Source organism: Cervus elaphus, chromosome 1 (assembly GCF_910594005.1).
Source record: "Cervus elaphus chromosome 1, mCerEla1.1, whole genome shotgun sequence".
Classification (NCBI taxonomy): Eukaryota; Metazoa; Chordata; class Mammalia; order Artiodactyla; family Cervidae; genus Cervus; species Cervus elaphus.
In genome coordinates, this window is record NC_057815.1 from 56,327,769 (window position 1) to 56,347,192 (window position 19,424).

General features: G+C 37.6%; 1 protein-coding gene across 1 annotated transcript in view; it reads right to left on the reverse strand.

The window, feature by feature from the left end:
• The window catches only part of IPO7 (importin 7), a 46,714-nt gene extending 31,375 nt beyond the window's left edge, over positions 1–15,339 (reverse strand). The window contains exons 1-2 of the mRNA XM_043903422.1: positions 15,102–15,339; positions 2,011–2,092 (exon numbers count right to left, since the gene is read on the reverse strand). Of these exons, the coding sequence (XP_043759357.1) occupies positions 2,011–2,092; positions 15,102–15,185 (166 nt within the window). The 5' untranslated portion in view covers positions 15,186–15,339. The remainder of the gene's footprint in view (positions 1–2,010; positions 2,093–15,101) is intronic.
• Positions 15,340–19,424: the final 4,085 nt, after the last annotated feature.

Here is a 19,424-nt window from a genome sequence, read left to right on the forward strand (position 1 = left end):
CAAAAGAATGTGAAAGCACTGTAAGCATCCCTGTGTCTACACCTCAGTTTATTTCTTTCAGACCAACCACTGCTAGTAAAGCTATCCTTTTAAAATTAAAATACTGTATTCTATTATTTAAAAAGTTGACAAAACACGAATTTAATGTTGGCTACAGTAATCACCCACAAAGTCATTATTAAACATACAGTCTGCAGGAGTTGGTGATGGACAGGGAGGCCTGGCATGCTGCCGTTCATGGGGTCGCAGAGTTGGACATGACTGAGCAACTGAACTGAACTGAACTGAACTGCAATAACTCTGCAAACTAAAACAAAATCGTTTTTACAGTACATTTACACACAACACTTTTCACCCTCTTTTCTGTAGGAAAGCTGTTTTACCAAGTCTGTTTTTTAAATGAAACTTTTAAATAACAAAACAGCACACACATATCAATAAATTTTCTACTTAATCCTGGACTCCAGAACTGTGAGAAACAGCCTCTGAGTATTTCTTTCTACCATAATGCACCAAAGAAGTGGATGTATATGCTTATTTGTACAATTTTGATTCAGTATTTTAAAAAGTGTTTGGTCAAACAAAACACATAAACAAGTGGGAACTGCACTGCAAGAACCTCATTATTCACTCTACTCCATCCAGAATGCTTGAGCTCTACTACAAAGACAGTAAATGTATCTTTCAAAGTCTAACAAACGAAACCACCATATACCATGCACTATACAATATAATTCAGTAATTATAAGAATGTACATTTGAAAGTAATGATACTTTAAAAATTAGGACCAATTCCACAGTTCAGTTGCTTCTGGCTTTGTACATACTAAAAAAACAACTTTCTAGTAGAATTTAATTTTGCTAAAACATATAATCAAGTTTCTAATGTGCTTAAGGTCCTTCCTAAATCCAAAGGCTTTCAACATCATAGTAAAAATTTTGAGATTTAAAGGCAAGGATTCTTATCTAAAAAAATAGCCAAAGGGGAAAATGTCAACTTCATTAGTAAAAGAGAAATGACAGTTAAAATAGTCAAACCAACCTTTTCCTACTTAACTAGAAAATCTTTTTAAAGATTTACTGTTGACCAAGGTTCAGTGAAATTACCGTATTTTATAGACACAAAAGTCCCATTTGTGTTATTTATATGCCGATTTTAAAAAACTCATAACTTCCATTCATTCATTCATTTACTGAGTACCTTCACTGTGTCAGGCAATTCTTTAGGCACTCAGAATACAACTGTTAACCATACAGACCTTATGTTAAATTCCAACAACCGAGAAAGGTTTCAGAGCATATGGAACATTAAGGTAAATCATTTAGTCATTAAAACATAAATTTTAAGATGAACACTATCTTAAAGGGAGAAAAGGGATGTGCTTGCATTAAATAAAGTAAGCGGAAAACTTTTTTTTAAAAACAAAATCGGTGTAAGGAAAAAGAACAGCAAAAAATAACTCCAGAATATAAGTGGTTTTTCCAGAACAGTAAAGTTATTCACAGTTTATATGTCCTATAAGAAATACACCTGCAAATAAATAACAAGCACTAAAGATGTGAATTTCATTACTTTGCTGACTAACAGATAATATCAGAAGTAGCATGCCACATCTTCATAGACTCTGATACTGAAGGAACTAATATTTGTTGAAACTGTGACTAAGAAATAGTATCTTTTAAATGGTTAAATAGAACAGTAAAAGCAAATAACTGGAGGTTTGTATCTTAGAATCATCCATCATGGAAGGAAACAGAAAATGGAGAATCTTGCAATAAACCTCATCCATTTTCCAGCTTCTTTCTTAATTCAGTGAAATACCACTTCCTTGAAACTCTGCCACCAGATATCAAGGTACTTGTGACAGTTTGTAGTAAACACAAGGGGGGCAAATCAATTTTTCGGGAAGAAAATCACTGAAGGATCTTCCTAAGACACATCTGCTATTCAACTATGAACCTTTCAAACATTATTTACATATATCCAAGAAAATAATTCAGGAAACTTGCCTGCCTGTCTCACAGGTAAATCCAGTTGTTCCGACATAGTAATCTGAAGCAGCGTTGAAACAAAATTCAGAGACTTGTGTGCCTACAAATAAAAAAATATATTTTAAATTTCTGCAAATAAATATTCTTAGTACTCTTATTTCACTACTTGGCTGGCACAAAAGGCTCTCCTCCACTAGTTGGTTCCACTATTTCCTACCACTCACATATAAGGAACACACACACACAAAATGCAGTAACCTAACTCCTAAAACCTTCACATGTTTGCATTTGCCTACATTCTGTTGAACTTCTAACCACATCGGTGGCAGCAGCTCACAAACGGTCTCCTCTGTGATACCTATTTCCCCAATTCAGTAATAATTTCTCCAGGGATATTCTATTAAGTGGCCAGACAAAAACAAAATGAGCAAAAATCAATTAACATGAGGGGGTCGTTTCCAAGGTGCTAATAACATTTTGTGTCATAATACAGCTGTTTTATAAGTGTGTCCAGTCTGTGAAAATTAATCAACTGTATCCTCATGATCATTTTTCTGTATGCATGCTATATTTAAAATAGCTTTGAACATACAACAAAAGTAGGATATAAACTGCATGACTTAGTAAATGAATTTACATGAATATACAAAGCAACACATACAGAAAATAATGAAATGCACCAAAAATGCTAATGAGTTATATCTGGGATGGTAGAATTACAGAGGTTTTCTATTAGCCAAATTTTATGCCATGATCCTGGACTGCTTTCATTAACAACACAAAAAAGTTAGTTAATTCCTAAATCTGTCATATTTACTTTTGATTTATTAAAAAAGAACTGAAATCTCTTCTTATATGTATTCTCATTCCCTCGTCCGCAATATAAACACCTCCTATAATGTCCTTCCAGCCCAAGTTTCAGTACTTTTCTGCACATGTTCACATGGACACTGTGATTTTTAGTTTCCTCCTTACAGACTTTTTCATGCATTCTACAAACACATTCTTAGAAACTGAAGAATTTCCCTTCAGATATAAAAAATGTCTTCCACGTAAGACCCAAAGGGTTACTCTGCTCATTCAGTCACTCCAAAAATTATTTACTTAGTTGTTCTTGGTGCAAAACACTATGCCAGGACCTGAAAACACAAGGTTGAACAAGACAGTAAGTCTCCATTACCTCTTGGAAAATGAACAATGAAGGAAAACAAGATAGCCAAACAGGTAGCTATAATAAAGTATCAATATAATGGAAGAAATAGAAAACACTATGGAAGAATCAAAAGTACAATCTCCTAACCCAGAAGTGGTATTTAAATTTAAGACCTGGACAGGAGCAGTTAAATAAATAAAGGGGAGGAATTTACCCTTTTCAGTACTCTAAATAGATCTGAACAGTTAACCATTATCACTTTCATGAAACACCCTTCCATCTAAATCGTTCATACATCACTTTTCCTGGTACCTTTCAGTTTCCTTTGGTTGTTTCTCATTCTGTCTACATGGTTCAAGAACTTGGTCATAGGCCACCTTTTCTGCTCCCTAGCTGATTTCATGCAACTCCTATCTTTAAATACCATCTATAAATCAAATGTAGTTTCCAGTCTAGGACACACTAACAGACCTAGTCAACATCCCTACCTCCATTATCTCACAGGATTTTCAGACTTATATGATGAAATCATTTTTTCCCCTAAAAGTTGTGAGTCTTCCTTCCTTGTACCACCCCTCCCAACCTGTCATCACTATCCTCCATTATTCATATCTGAAAATTGAATGTCATCTTTAGTATGTTCCTCTTCTTTTAAAATTAAAAAAAATTTTTTTAATTTATTTATGTTTGACTGTGCTGGGTCTCTGTTGCTTTGTACATGCTTTCTCTAGAGCAGAGACTACTCTTCCTTGCAATGCCCAGGCTTCTCACTGCAGTGGCTTCTCTTGTTGCAGAGCACAAACTTTAGGGCACTCTGGCACAGTAGTTGCTGCCCACAGGCTTTTTCACCCCTCAGCATGTGGAATCTTCTCAGAGCAGAGATTGAACCCATGTCTCCTGCACTGGCAGGCAGATTCTTAACCACTGAATCACCAGGGAAGTCCACTTTCCTCTTCTTATCCCAACTCAATACATCAGACCCTATCAATTGCATAGCCAAAATGGTTGTATAATTGATATATCCACTTTCTCCACTCCCACTAACACCAACCTAGTCCAAGTGACTATCATCTCTCTTAATGTAACCATTTGCCTCCCCAACCATTCTCTATTTAGTACTCAATAATCATTAAAATTATAAAGTAATCCCCTTAAAACACATCTTTTAACAATTTTCTACTGTATTTCCTAAGGCCTAAAAGGCCCTGTCTTATCTTGCTCTGCCTATTTCATCAGCCTCACTTAAACTTTCTCATCCCCCTCATTGCCCCACCTTAGGTTTTTGCAACAATAAACATTACCCCATTTCAGAGTCTTTCTGCCTACATCACTCTTCTCTCCAATGCTCCACCAGGGTTAACTGGTCCACACCTTTATTCTTTAGGTCTCAGTTAAAACATTTCCTTAGAGAAGCATTTCCTCACTGATCACACTGGGGCTAAGCAGGGCTCCCAATTACTCTCATAAGCTCCAAGGTTTCTTTTTCCACTTCATAATAATTATTACATATTTGTAGACTGGTTTTATGTCTGCCTCTCCTATTAGACTCAAGATACATTAGGAGTAAAGACTTTACTATCTTTATATCCAGTTCCTCATGTTTGGCATTCAAGATAATCAACAAATTTATTAAAAGAATAACTGAATGAATTAACAGAAAAGGTGCCTTAGAGGCAGCTGTAATCACACAGAGGTTGTGGAGCAAAAAAAGCATATTTGTATTTTTAGACTGGTAAGCACACAAAGACCACTACTATGATACTTCTTAAGTCATTAATATTACAGCAATATATCTTATCTTCTGCATAAAACTGTGAACTCTATGAATGAACTGCTAGAATTCAAGACAGTACTGGTTATAAACCTAAGTGATGTCATGTCCTACATTTTTAACTCCTGAGCAAGTTTAATTCAGCAAATCTAATTTTTTTATTGTGAAGGTTAATTTTATTTAACAAGTATTTATGGCACTGTTTTGTAAAGATTCTTTTCCCAGATAGGCCATTACAGAGTACTGAATGGAGTTCCCTGTGCTATACCAACAGGTTCTTATTAATTATCTCTTTTATATATAGTAGTATATACAAGTCTGTAGCAAATCTAACTCTTAATTACAAAATCAATGTAACAAAATCTACTTCACAAGATAGCTATAAGGAAGTAACACGAAATTCGTATTTTAGCAAACATCAAAACCTAACAAACAGGGAGTTCCCTGGTGGTCTACTGGTTAGGATTCCAGGCTTTCACTACCATGGCCAGAGATTAATCCCTGATCAGGGAACTAAGAATCCTGCAAATTGTGCAGTGTGGCCAAAAAACAAGAACAACAAAAAAACACACAAAAACCATACCTCATCTTTCTCAGAAAGTATGTTCTAAAGTCAGTAGGGCATAAATTGACTTTGCCAAATTACTTTTCAGTACGTTAAATCACTCATAAAATACAACATGTAGTTTCATTTATATATAACACTCTCCTGAGGTCCCAATTCTGCAGTTTATCTTTCTGAGTAGAAAAAGACTGCTTTCTATGACTGGAACTCCAAATGAGGTTGTTGGTTTACATTTAGGAGTCACTTTATAACAACAAAAACCACCACACAACAGCCACTGTCTTTGTTGGTTGGACACAGACAGCTACGCGTGAGTTAGAAGTGAGCATGTGCTGCTCGGCGTGTCTTCCTATAACATAATAGGTACTATACGTTATAATAACAAGGGACCTTTATCAATTTCTAACTTCTCAAGGTTTAAACAATACAAAAAAACCCCTTAACAGTACTTGAAGGAAACCAAGGTGAAAATTTTTATCATCTTGGTGGAGAAAACCTAAGCCTAACACTTTAAAGGGTGAAAGACATGAAATAGTTTTGGTATCAAGTAGATAAAAGTAAAGCTTCATAGGCTTCAGCCCTGTCTTGGTATAAATAATGTTGAGGGGGAAAAAAGAAAAATATCGCGACATCTGAGGAAGTGTTAATCACTTCAAAACAAAAATCAGCAAATATGTGCAAGCAAATTACAAAATAATTAGCACAAGGAGTTGCCTAGTCGCTTCGTGGTTAGGATTCCAGGCTTTCACTGCCATGGCCCAGGTTCGATCCTTGGTTGAGTAACTGAGATCCCACAAGCCACATGGCCACACACACACACACACACATACACACATACACACACACACACACGTCAAGTGGACAAGACAACGCTACCCTAAAACAATACATGCAATACCAAAGCGCTGAGCAAGATAAGAAAGAAAAAAAAATGGAATTCAATGCTGGTAGATATATAAAATGGTACAACCATATTGGAAAACTGGCATTATCTGACATGTACTTATCTTATAACCTAGCAATTTCCCCCTTATATATTCAAGAGAAATAAGGGCTTATGTTCACAATAATACCTGTCTATTAACACGTGACTATATAAACAAACTGTGGTATAATTCATACATGAAATACTATACAATAATTTAAAAAAAACCCCAACTTATGAAATCAATAATACAGATCTCAGAAACATGTTGAGAAAGAAGCCAGACTATATCATACTATGTGATCCTATTAACATGAAGTTTAAGAACAGGTGAATCCGAACTACAATTAACAGAAATCAGAGTAACAGTAACCTAAAGAAAGGTACTGATTAGGAAGAGGCTCAAGGGAAAGTTCGAGGCCAATGAAAATGTTTTCTCTATCTGTCTATCTATCTTAATCTGGAGAATGGTACCTAGGTAAAAGCTGACTGAGCTGTACATATTTTTGAGCTTTGTATTTTATATAAATTATCCCTCAAAAGAAAAAAAAATCAACAAGATTACTTATACGTGAACATTCACAGCATTATTCATAACCAAGTGGAAACAACTCGGATGTCCTTCAATGGGTAAGCAAAATGTAAGCATATCCACTCATTCATGTAACATTATTCAGTAATAACAAAGAATGAAGTACTGACACACACATAGTACAATACGTATGAAGCTTAAAAACATTACACTATGTGAAAGAAGCCAGTCACCAAAGACTACAGATTGTATGAGTTCATTTGTATCAAATGTCCAGAATAGGTAAATCTATGGGCAGAAAGCAGCGGAGGACTGGAGGTGTGTAGGAGGAAGCAGGGAGTGACTGCTAATAGTATGGGTTTCTTATTGGGGTGATAAAAATGCTCTAAAGTTTGCGGTGATGGATCCATAACTGTGCATATACTAAAAAAAAACCCTGAACTGGATACTAAAGTGACTGAATTCAATAAACTTATTATTTTAAAAAGCCAGCAAAACTAAACATTGAAAATAAGTACTAATTCATCACTCTATTATTTTGTCACTTTGAATGCTTTCAGAAATACACCAGCATAAATCCAAAAAGTACAACTGACCAAAAAAACTGTTACGTTCAGACAACTGAGCTAGACTAAGGTTAAGAAAGAAGGGGTATTTATTTCTATCAGCAGGAATAGCACAAGCAATATCAACCTTGGACATCTGTCTACTGGTCCCATCCATCTGAAATCCCTAGTGGAGGAAGCCTTGTCGTCATCTCCCAAAAAAGGTAACAAATGGACTCAATTAAATTAGTACCAAATATCAAACATCAGGTTCTCAAGAAAAAAACTGAGACAAAAAGTAGGTTCATCATCACTGGAGGGTGGGATGGGGATTAACTATAAGCTGAAATTGAGGCATCTTATTGGGATAACGGAAAGTTTCCAAAACTAGATTGTTCTAATAGCCATACAACTCCAATCTACTAAAAATCAGTGATTTTCACTTAAAACAGGTAAATTTTATAATATATAAATTTTACCTCAATTTTAAGTTTAAAAATGGGGAAAAATGCACAGATCTGTATAGTTATAAATGAGTAAAAATATACAACTAACTGTATAAGTTAGGAAAAACCTCTTTCAAGCGTTGGGTAATCTCTAACAACTTTCTGGATTCTTGGATAGAGCAAACTATCACATATTTAGAAGAATTTCTATCACATGTTAACTACTAGTATACTAATTATCATAAATTTTAAACATCTTTATATTTTATAATATAAAAAATAAATTTAAGTAAAAATATCACTAGCATCAACTTTAATCACAAAGTCTGGCAAACACTGATTAGGCTTCAGAAGATGCTACAATAAATCTTTTATTGAGCCTAAGTATAAATGTAACTTCTGGATGCTGACATTAATTAGGGGCCCTCCTCAAGCTCCTGGCATCTAGCAGTCAGAGAACCAGGAGAAGTGAAGCAACAAATGGGTCATTATATAATCATACAGCTAAAACTGCTAATACTCAGGTTTAAAAGCTGCTCACCACAACACAGAACTACCTTTCTAGACAACTTCTTACCTTCTCATTATTCGTCATCAATACAGATAACTAACATTCACCCTTGACCCACCTCAACAAAATTCTTCAACTCCATTTCCTTTAACTCTACTCCACTTACCAGTACTTTACAACATGCCATATACTATAAAGATGAAAGATCACCATTTCAAGGTAGGGTGGGAGAGTAATTCTAATTAGACTGACAATTTTTTAGTTAGTTTTTAGTAAGTTTTTTAGTTAGACCCTAAAGCAGTTAAACCCACAGAAATGAGAAGAAAAGATTTTTAAAAGGAAAAGAAGTATGGGTTATGTTAAAGAAATTACTAGGAGAATGAAAGAACAGTTAAAGACAAAAATGAATTGGTAGACTGTGATCACATCAAGATCTATTAAGTGTGAACTAATTTTTTTGAAAGTTTTTACATGATCAGATCTATCCTGTAGGAAGATAAGCAGCATGAGGATGTAATTCTAGGACAGATGACTATGAAACATTACAGATAGAAAACTATCATTATAAAAGCTAAAAATAAGCCTGAAATCTTCTACTTCACAGGCAGCTCCTTTACTCCCCAAAATAAGTCTGACTACAAAAGGGGGAAAAAAAAAAAGAAAGACATATATATCACATAAACACATTTCCCCTGACCCTATTACCCTTTTAACCTACAAACTTATTCCTAGTGAAGCTGAAGCTCCAATGCTTTGGCCACCTGATGTGAAAAACTGACTCACTAGAAAAGACCTTGATGCTGGGAAAGACTGAAGGCAGGAGGAGAAGGTGACGACAGAGGATGAGATGGCTGAATGGCATCACGACTCAATGGACATGAGTTTGAGCAAGCTGCGGGAGTTGGTGATAGACAGGGAAGCCTGGAATGCTGTAGTCCATGGGGTCACAAAGAGTTGGACACAACTGAGCAACTGAACTGAACTAGCATTTCACTCACTAATCCCGTAATCAGATATTGTTTTCTCCAAGGTTATCAATACATTAAAATAAAAGACTCTCCCAGCAAAGTCTTCATTTTCGTTTTATTTCTCTCATTTAGAAATGTCAACAACCCTTTTTTCTAATAGCTTTTTACTTATTGTAAAAGGAATTCATGCTCACTGGTAGAAACATTTTGAAATTTATTCACGGAAAAAGGAAACCAATCTTCTTACTTGAAATTCCTTTTCTTGCCTTCCTCCTACTTTTCTGCACAATTCTCCCATCTCCTTTTCCATATTTCTCAGAGTCCCCAAAATGAGCATGGCCCAAGTGTGTGCTGCACTCCAGTCCACCCCACACCTCCGGACCACACTCCCTTTCTCTCACTTCACTTGGAAAAGAAAAATTACTTTTCTATTACTGCCTTCTATCCTAAACTTCAGTTCCACATTCCCAATTGCCTCCTAGACATTCTCTCCTTGGGGTTTACAGCTCCTCAAATCAGACAAAACTTTTTAGTCATGCTTTCTTCAATATCAATTTCCCTTCTAGACCCACATTTTCCAATGTAATCACCCAATGTCAGTCTCTTTTAAAGCTTACTCTTTAATAGGTAACTTTTTATTATTTCTTGCCATTTTGGAATGTAACCAAACAAACCTTCAGTTACTGTACTTTACATCATTTACAAGGAAGAGAGGGGCTTAATGGGGCACTCTGACATCAGAGTTTACATAAAATGAATACAGCCAGATAATTTCAAGAGCCAAGGAATGTCTTCCCTCTCTGCTTTACTAAAGAAGTTGACAAAGGCAAATACTGTATCTTTTTTACCTATATGAAATATGAGGCACAGTAAGGGTAAGTCAGTGTAGTGGTAGAATCAGGACCAGGTTGAGGGTCTTCATTGTGTCTTCCTGCCTTTCATTAAAAGTGGTAATACTTTCCAATTAAGGAGTTTTTAAACACTTAATTACAAATTATCAGCGACAAAAAATATTTACAAAAGAAAAGCCAAACTTTAAATCAAACTCATCATTACTGCGCCACTGACAGATATGCATGCATCGCTAATTCTGAAAAGGAAAGTTGTTTTCTTACCAGTATTACTAATACACTGTTATTTTTCCTTCAGATCTTTAACATGTTATGTCACTGAATAACTTCCTGTCTAACGGTCCAAGAATCCAGGGACTTTCCCTCTACAAAATTCACAACAGTACCTACTTCATGACATTCCTAATTAAGGAATGTTACCTGCTCAGACTACAAGCTATTCCATCTTCCAAAAATATACACCATAGTCTCAAAAATACTTGCTGAATTTTTAGACATGCCAAACTGCTGTCATTTTGCACTTTTCCAGACCTAAGATTTTCCTTAAACATTTCATAAGCCTTTAATAAAATAAAATAAACCAATTATAAATAAATATATCACTTACAGTTGTAATAGTAACCATCTGTGAAGATACCAGATGTGACTTAGGCAGTTCATGAATTTTAAAGATAAACACAAAATATCAAGAAACTTACCAAAGCTACGTCCTCTTACTTTTTATTCACATAAAGCATGTGAAAAAGCAACATTTCTGCCCACATAACTATTTTATAGCACATTAAGCCTAGGAACTGTGGGTTTAAGAGATTTAAAAGAGATTTATGGTTAGGAAATGGCAACCCACTCCAGTATTCCTGCCTAGAGAATCCCACAGACAGAGGAGCCTGACAGGCTACACAGAGTCCATGGGGTCACAAGAGTTGGACACAACCTAGTGACTAAACCATGGTTAGGAAAATAGTTGTAGGTGACAGAGCTTAACAAGAGGCGTGAGCAGCGTGAGTGAAAATCTGCACACAGAAAGGTTTCCACTGAGGAACACCGGCAGCTAAAGCAAGAGAGCAGAGATGTTGTCCTCTGTTATAATAATCTGCAAAAAACCTTCAGACATATTTTATCTTGCAAATGAAAATGAAAAAACAAGCATTTCTAAGTGTGTGTGTGTATACAGATGGGAAAGAACAGTCTTTGTATTCAAAAACAAATAGTCACTAGAATATAAGAAACAATGTTGAATGAATACCAAATACACACATTTTAGATAACCTAAAAAATTTTTTTAATTGCGCTTCTAGATATATTAGACTATATAGTATACAATCTCAATGAGAATTGAAAGATCCCTGTAACACAAATCTACTTTAACAATTCAAGGATGAGTATTCTTAACATTTCCATTATTCAAGTTTTTATTTCTCTTTGCATTCAACAAATATTTATTGCCCATAATGTGCCAGGCAGTGTGCTTATAAGAGTACCAATTTTCATGCTGCAATATAATAATGCTATCCACTACTGAGCTAGGTGCCCAAATAACAGGTTATGTGTTCTCTCTCCATCAGTTTTGATCATCTGCCACTGAGATGAACAACTACTAACTTAGGTAGGAAATGAAATGTATTGCGTGTTGGACTGGTTAATCAATTGGCACTTAAACAGTAATTCAAATACTCTGGAGAGAACTTAGTAGTTCTACAATTTTTACATTCATCATTTTGCTCAACCCACAAAACACAATGACATACCATGATAACATAATGAAAATGATGCTTAAAAAGAGGTTAAATTAATACCCTTCAACTAGTGGAGAAATCTTCAGTAGTTAAAAAAAAAAATTAAAATGGTTTTCTCCAGTCTTTGAGGCAAAGCTTGTTACATGAACATATTTCAAACTGAGACATGGTAATGGGTTCCAAATTATAACAGCGGTTCAAAAAAAAAGATCAACATTCATAACATACTACAGAGTTAAGTGAGGAATACTAAAACAGATTTATCTTGAAAACATCTGTCAAAAAGAGTGTCCATACAGTGGTCTTTAACAATCTACTGGAACTTAATATGTAATATAAAAAACATATAAATACCCTTAAAATTCCTGAAGTGGAGGTCATACAAGAAACCTAAAGCCTATATTGTTATCTACTATAACAGGAAGTCAGTAAAGCCTACCATTAACAAGCAAAGAATAACAGAAACAAGATGTAAGAATTCCTGACCTTGTGAAACTCAAAAGTTATACTGGGGAAACAGTAAGTACAATACATATGATAAATCAGTGACACAGAGAAAAATAAACAAGTGAAGGGAGACAGGGAGCATGGTAGGCAAGTCACTCCTTAGGGATATGGACACAGCGGAACAGTGACAGAGGGAAGTGAGAGAACAAGTTTGGGAGGCAAATGAATAAAAGGGGTTCCAAGCAAATGGAACAGTCAAGTGCAATCTCTGAGACAGGGAAAATTTTGGTTTGGTTTTTAAACTATTTACTTTGATAATATTAAAAATTTTTAGAGTTAGTGATTACTTCACTTAGCTGAAGAGATTCATTCAATGGCAATGATCTTTTTCTTCTAACTAAATGAACCAATATGTAGCTTCAGTTGAAAGAGCCATCATCATGATGGAATGATCCATTTACCCTATTTTATCCAAAGTAAGAAGAGCTTGCCAGAAGAGTAGCCAGATGCTACTTCCTTGTTCTTACTACAGTCAAGCTTCTTCAAGACTTATCTGGGATTTATTTCTTCCTAAATCAAGGTTCTGCTACAAGAAAGTCAAAGCAAAAAGCATTCAAATACAAGCAAGACTGGAAATTAGAATATGCTAATTAACAGAAAAGTTATCTTAGGAGAATTACTAAAAAATCTAGGTGCAATAACTGAAAGAAAAGTGCAAAATATAAGTAGCTAACAATTACAGAAATACAGGCTAGGTATCAATTTTTTTTTTAAAGAAAAGATAAGCAGTGTTCATACTCCAGAAAATTTCAAAACCCTAATAGCAGCTTAACTGTTAAGTAATAAATGCTTTGAATATTACTTTGTTTATCTTCTAAAAACTAGCCTGTTAAATACTTACCCCAAGTCTCTATTACAAGATGTTAGTACATACAACTGAACTGAGCTGCTTGAAGAATAAATAAATTTCAAATTTGCAGTAAGTATTACTTACCCAATTTTCCTACAAAGGAACCAATTCTTTCAAATAATAACTTCTCTAATTAATAATTACACACAAGTATATTTAGTCAAAATAATGTGATTTAGGGCAAAGTCATGGTAGAAATCACTATGACTGAACTTGTAGTGTGTTTAGCACATCATAAACAAAATAATGTTCATCTTAACATGCGTCTATCACAAAACAAATCAAAAAGTGATTCATAACTCTCTCCATAGTTTAGTAATGGTTTAGAGTGAATTTCTTTCAACTATTTTATATCCAAAAGCAATCTATCCTCCTACCAACGTGACTTTCAGCCTAAGAATTTGAGCATCATTTTTGGCAAGATCTAATGGTCTTCCATATAAAATAGATTTAACTTTTTATTTTGAAATAACTTTACACTTAATTTGTCTAAATTCTGTGGATGAGCTTTTTAAAATTTAAGTTCACTGAGGCCAGGGATCTCTAAACAGCAAGGTACACTGAAGATGTTCAATTCATATTAGTCAATATAAAGTTTTAGAAGTGTTTACCTACCAGCTAAGAGGAGCTTAAATTAACTGACATTCTATTTTAAAGAGGAATTCTACCTTAAAAATAAAGACATAAACCTCACTAAAGCTGGACAAATCCATAGGGAGACACAGGAAGTGACAGGGATCCTTTTGAAAGTCTTTATAATACTCCAACAGAAGTTGCAGAAATTTAGAAACAAGGAATGAAACGGAAGAGAGTACAATTAAATACCCACATAATAAGACTGCTTTGCAAAGAGTGGTCTCTCCAAAAACATGGGGAGAAAAATAAACCAATCCTCAGAGAGTTGATATGGACCTTGGCACGTTTCAAGGCACTGTCTTACATCGTCTCCCTTGACCTCTCAGCAAACCCTCTGGCCTAATTTTATGAATGGGAAAAAATCAGCATCGAAAGGTTAAGCGCCTTGCCCAAGGTCAGTTCAGAAATTAGCGGTGTAGCTCTACCTAGAAGGTTGCGCTTCACCTGACACTTTCCACTAAATAGCCCTGCCTTCCCCAGCGAGGCAATAATAGAGTAGAAGAGCAGTGAATCAGACTCCTATGGGTGTCCCGCACTACCCTCACCCTGCCTAAGAAGTGGGGGCTCGCCTCTGAAAGCTGTCCCTAGCAACTCAGCCGGGGAGGAGAAAGTTGTGCAGGTCACCCATCAGCCCAGCAAAGGGACAAGCTGACAGGCGCAGCCTCCAGTGGACCAGCTCTGCATTCCCAGGAGCCCCTCCAAATCCGGCGCCAGCAAGACTCCTCCCGGAAACGTCTGAAAACCTCACGGTGACTTTCGCCCCCTCCTGGGCGCGAGAACAAGCTGGGAATGAGCCAGAGGGCGGCCGGCCACCCGAGCCAGCCATGTGTCCAGCCCGTCAAGCCCGCCTCGCCCTAGCCGGCCCCTCATGCCTCCACCGCAGCCAGAGGCCCAGCTCAGGATCCGACGCAAACCGTGGCCGGCGCCACCACTACCGCAGCAGCCAAAGGGCCCCGGCGTGGCACTCGTCGTCAGGTCCCCGCCCCACCCCTCCAGTTGGGCCCCTCAGCGACGCCGTCCGCGCCTCTGGCCAGGCCGGTATGGCTCGGCCTGCCACAGTCCGCCCGCCCGCCGCCGCCGCTGCCACCGCCACCGCCACCCCGGCGTCCTTACTTCATTGAGCTGGCGCTCCGCGGCCTCACGCAGGGCTGGGTCCATGGTGCCCCGCAGGGCCTCGATAATGGTGTTGGGGTCCATCGCAACGCGGACGCGGTTAAACCCGGGGCTCGGGTGCTACTGGGCCAGGAATAGCGCCGCTCACTGCGCACATGGACCCGCCGCGCTCCGCAGCGGCAACCGGCGCGAAAGGAAAGAGAAGCGCCAAGGCCCCGGATAGAACCTCTTCTCCTCGGCGTGGAGGCGGGAGATGCTCGGGCCACTTCCTGTCGGCGCGCCGGTGGAGCACCTTGGGAGATGTAGTCCACTGGTGCGATGTAGTCCACTTGTGCGATCCGCAGCCCACGTGGCCCTGAGCTGTCGCTCCTACAGACAGTACTTGCTATTGAAAAAGAAAAAAATGTTCCAACTTCTCAGAAAGAGAATTAAAACAATTACAAAGATGTCACACAATAATATACCTTTGGTAACCATAAAGTAAGGCTGATGCAATGTGTCTTGCTAGTAGTTGTGTAACTGAAGGAAGTCTTTTGAAAAGCAATTTGAGATGTTTCTAAATGCCGTTTATAATCTTTGACCCAAGTAATCCCATTTGAAACTTGGTCTTAAGGAAGTAACACAAAGGGTTAAATGAGCTTTATGTGTTAAAGGTGTTTATCACATTATATACTGATAATTAAATATTAAAATTATGATTTATTTCGAGTATCCAAATTTTGGCACAGACTTTATACAGATCACCTCTAAATGCAGAATAAAAGCATAATTTTTATTAAAACCCACCTTCTTTAAACCTTAGTTTCAGAAAGGTTAAATAACTTACTCAGGATCACTTAGTAAGAGGTTCGCTTAGGACTTCAAACCTAGGATGTTTCTGTTTTCAAAGTTTTCATTCTCTCCAATGAATTGTTGCCTCTCAAGAGAAATGTGGAACCATAGGGGAATGATTAAGCAAATAACAGGAATCCAGTCAATTAAAATTTTAACAGCCACCAAAAATTATAAGTATTGTATACCTTGTAACAACACAAACATTTAAAAATAGATACAACTTTATAACAGACAAAAACTGGTAAATAAGACTAGCGAGGGAAAGTAAGTGATTTTCTAGCATGGTGAGATTTTGAGTAATTCCCTTTCACACCTCTTATTGTTGTAATAAAGTTATGTAAGTGTATTTATTTTAAGTGAATCTTACATTACAGCCTTCAAATGCAGTTTGTTAAAAGATCACTTTTTGTTTTTTCTTTACAGAAAGGAGAAGCGAGGACACAAAAGGCTTTCCCTGGAATAACAGGTTTTGCAATATTAATCTCTTATGTGCCAGTCATTATGCCTGGAAGTGAAGTATAATTATTCCTGATTTACAAATGAAGACTCCAAGGCTTAGATCGTGAAAGATCATAAGATTTTCGTAATATAACCTTTAGTTAGGTCTATTATTGTACGGATACAATCTGTTTAGGAATTTTGTCTCCCTGTTCCATCCTTCAAATGTAAGGGCCTTGAAAATGATGATTATGTTTTAACTCACTTTTGCATCTTCACCTATCACAGAGCTTGAATGTCTACTAAGAGTTCAACAAATACTTGTAGTTGTCAGGTCTGAGCCAGAATTGAAACTTCAATCGTTATGAATTCAAAGCCAGTCGTCTTTGCACTACTACCTAGCTATTTTATTTTAAAATTTATTTATTTATTTATTTTTGCCCGAGCTGGGGCAAAATTGCTGTGCAAGGGCTTTCTCTAATTTGGGCAAGTGGGGACCATCTCTAGTTGCTGGCAGACTCTAAGTGAAGTGAAGTGAAGTCGCTCAGTTGTGTCCGACTCTTTGCGAGCCCATGGACTGGGGCCTACCAGGCTTCTCCATCCATGGGATTTTCCAGGCAAGAATACTAGAGTGGGTTGCCCGTTTCCTTCTCCAGGAGATCATCCCCACCCAGGGATTGAACCCAGGTCTCCCGCACTGTAGGCAGACGCTTTACCGTCTGAGCCACCAGGGAAGTCCTGCCTTAGTAGTTGTGGTGCAAGTTGCCCCAAGGCATGTGGAATCTTCCTAGACCAGGGATTAGACTCCTGTTCCCCTGCATTGGCAGGCAGATTCTCAACCACTGGACCATCAGGGACGTCCCTGCATAGCTATTTCAGATTCCAGCATTGATTTGTACATTCTGTTGTTGTTCAGTCGCTAAGTCCTGTCTGACCCTTTGCAACTCCTTTGCCCGGCTTCCGTGTACCTCACTATCTCCCGGAGTTTGCTCAAGCTCCTGTCCATTGAGTCGGTGATGCCATCCAACCATCTCATCCTCTGTCACCCCCTTTTCCTCCTGCCCTCAGGAGGTGAGTTTAGTCTGAGGAATTTAGAGAAGGGGGTCTAGAGCTCAGAGCTGTCAATAGTTTTGAAGTAGAATGGGATTCAGCAAAAATCAGGAAGAGATAAAGGAACAATCCAGGGGTGCTCTAGTCAATTGATCTCAAACAGAAAAAAACCTGTTTGGCTGCAGGTTAGAGAGAGGAAAAAATGGGAGGAGGGGGGCTGTGGAGGGACTGACCATAATAGCTATAAGGAAATGGAAAGAGTTAATCTTCCCTTTTCAGCCCTCCATTGGAGTCTCTTGTGGGTGAACACCTTGATCATAAGTACCTAGCACCTAAGGGCATATTAAGGCCCAGACTGATCTGTCTGAGCTGACTGGATTTTGTCAAGACATCCTATGGGACTTCCCTGGTGGTCCAGTGGCTAAGAAGGGTTGATCCCTGGTCAGGGTTTGATTTGTGATCAGAGAACTATATCCTACTTATGTAAAGAAGATCGAAGATCCAATGTTGCCGCAACTAAGAATTGATGCAGTCAAATAAATGAATATTTGTTTTAAGAGACATCATGTATATTTTCACACCTTGGGAAGATTTTTACTCTAAACAATTTAAAGTGCAGAGGGGTTAAAAAAAAAAAAGCATGGAAGCTAAGAAAAAAGCTATTGTTTATGTTGTGAGGTACATACAAACTGTGCTGCCTTTGGTAAAATGTTTTTTATCTCATTGGCTCTCATTTTTTGTTTCATCATATATAAAATGAAGAAATAATTCTATCCCAGGCTCTCAAAGTTATTCTGAGAATTAAATGAGGTTGGAAACTGCTTCGTAATTAGAAAGCTCATTACAAACATAAATTGTTATTGATATTAAGGAAAGGACTGAGGAGAGGGCAAGGAAGGAAACTGAAAGAAAGTGAAGAAAGGGGAACTTTCTGCAAAGCATCCTTCCCAGCAGTAAGTCTGCAGTTTCAGCCTTTTGGTACCTATGTGTCTTTATAAAGCTTGGTATATGCAAAGAAAGGTAAAAGACAATCTTGTCAATTTTATTTATTTTTATTTTTAATTTTTCTTTTTGGCTGTGCTGGGTCTTCGTTGTGGTGTGCAGGCTCTCGAATGCACAAGGCTCAGTAGTTGTGGCTTGTGGACTTAGTCACCTTTCAGCATGTGGGATCTTAGTTCCCGTACCAGGGGTAAAACCGTTGTCTCCGCATTGGCAGGCAGATTCTAAACTGCTGGACCTCTAGGGAGGTCCCTTGTCAATTTTATTATTGCATTTCTTTTAAGTACATTTGAAACCAATCAGGGCCCTGTGCAGCTTCCAGGCTTAGAGACCTTTCTGCCCTCCACTTCTTGTAGGCAAGACCTCAGCCATTATGACCCTGAGTTCCAAAGAGCAGATTAGAACAATTGCTAATCAAGGAAGGAGCAGCCAAAAATTGTCTGAGGCAAGATGAAAGGAACCAGATAAGTTCATCAAGATTAGGAGACCCTACCACTGGAGACCCTGCACACACCCTAATCTTGTCAGAGACTCCACCTTTGATTTACTGTTATAAAATCCCTCATCAGTTCTTTGGGGTTGAGATACATAGCTTTTTGAGGCAGAGGCCTGGTGTGTCTCCCTTTGCCTGGCAATGGAATAAAACTATCCTTTTCTATTTCACCCACAACCCTGTCTCCAAGATTTCATTCGGCCCTGGTATTTGTACAGAGAGGCCAAGCTTTCAGAAACACACTAACCTACACAAAATCGAACTTTATGTCCTAAACCATATAACAATTTTCTGATGCTCAACTTCATCAAGGTATAATTGACACAAAATCAATGAGTTTTCACAAAATCATACACCAGGTACCACCACCATAATCAGCATACAGATTCTATCCATTAGCCTTCCTAGTCAAGCTTGACATGCTCAGCCCCATGACACATAAACCCTCTAATGTGCTTTCTATTACTATCAATTAGATTTGCCATTCCTAGTTTCATAAAAATGGAAGC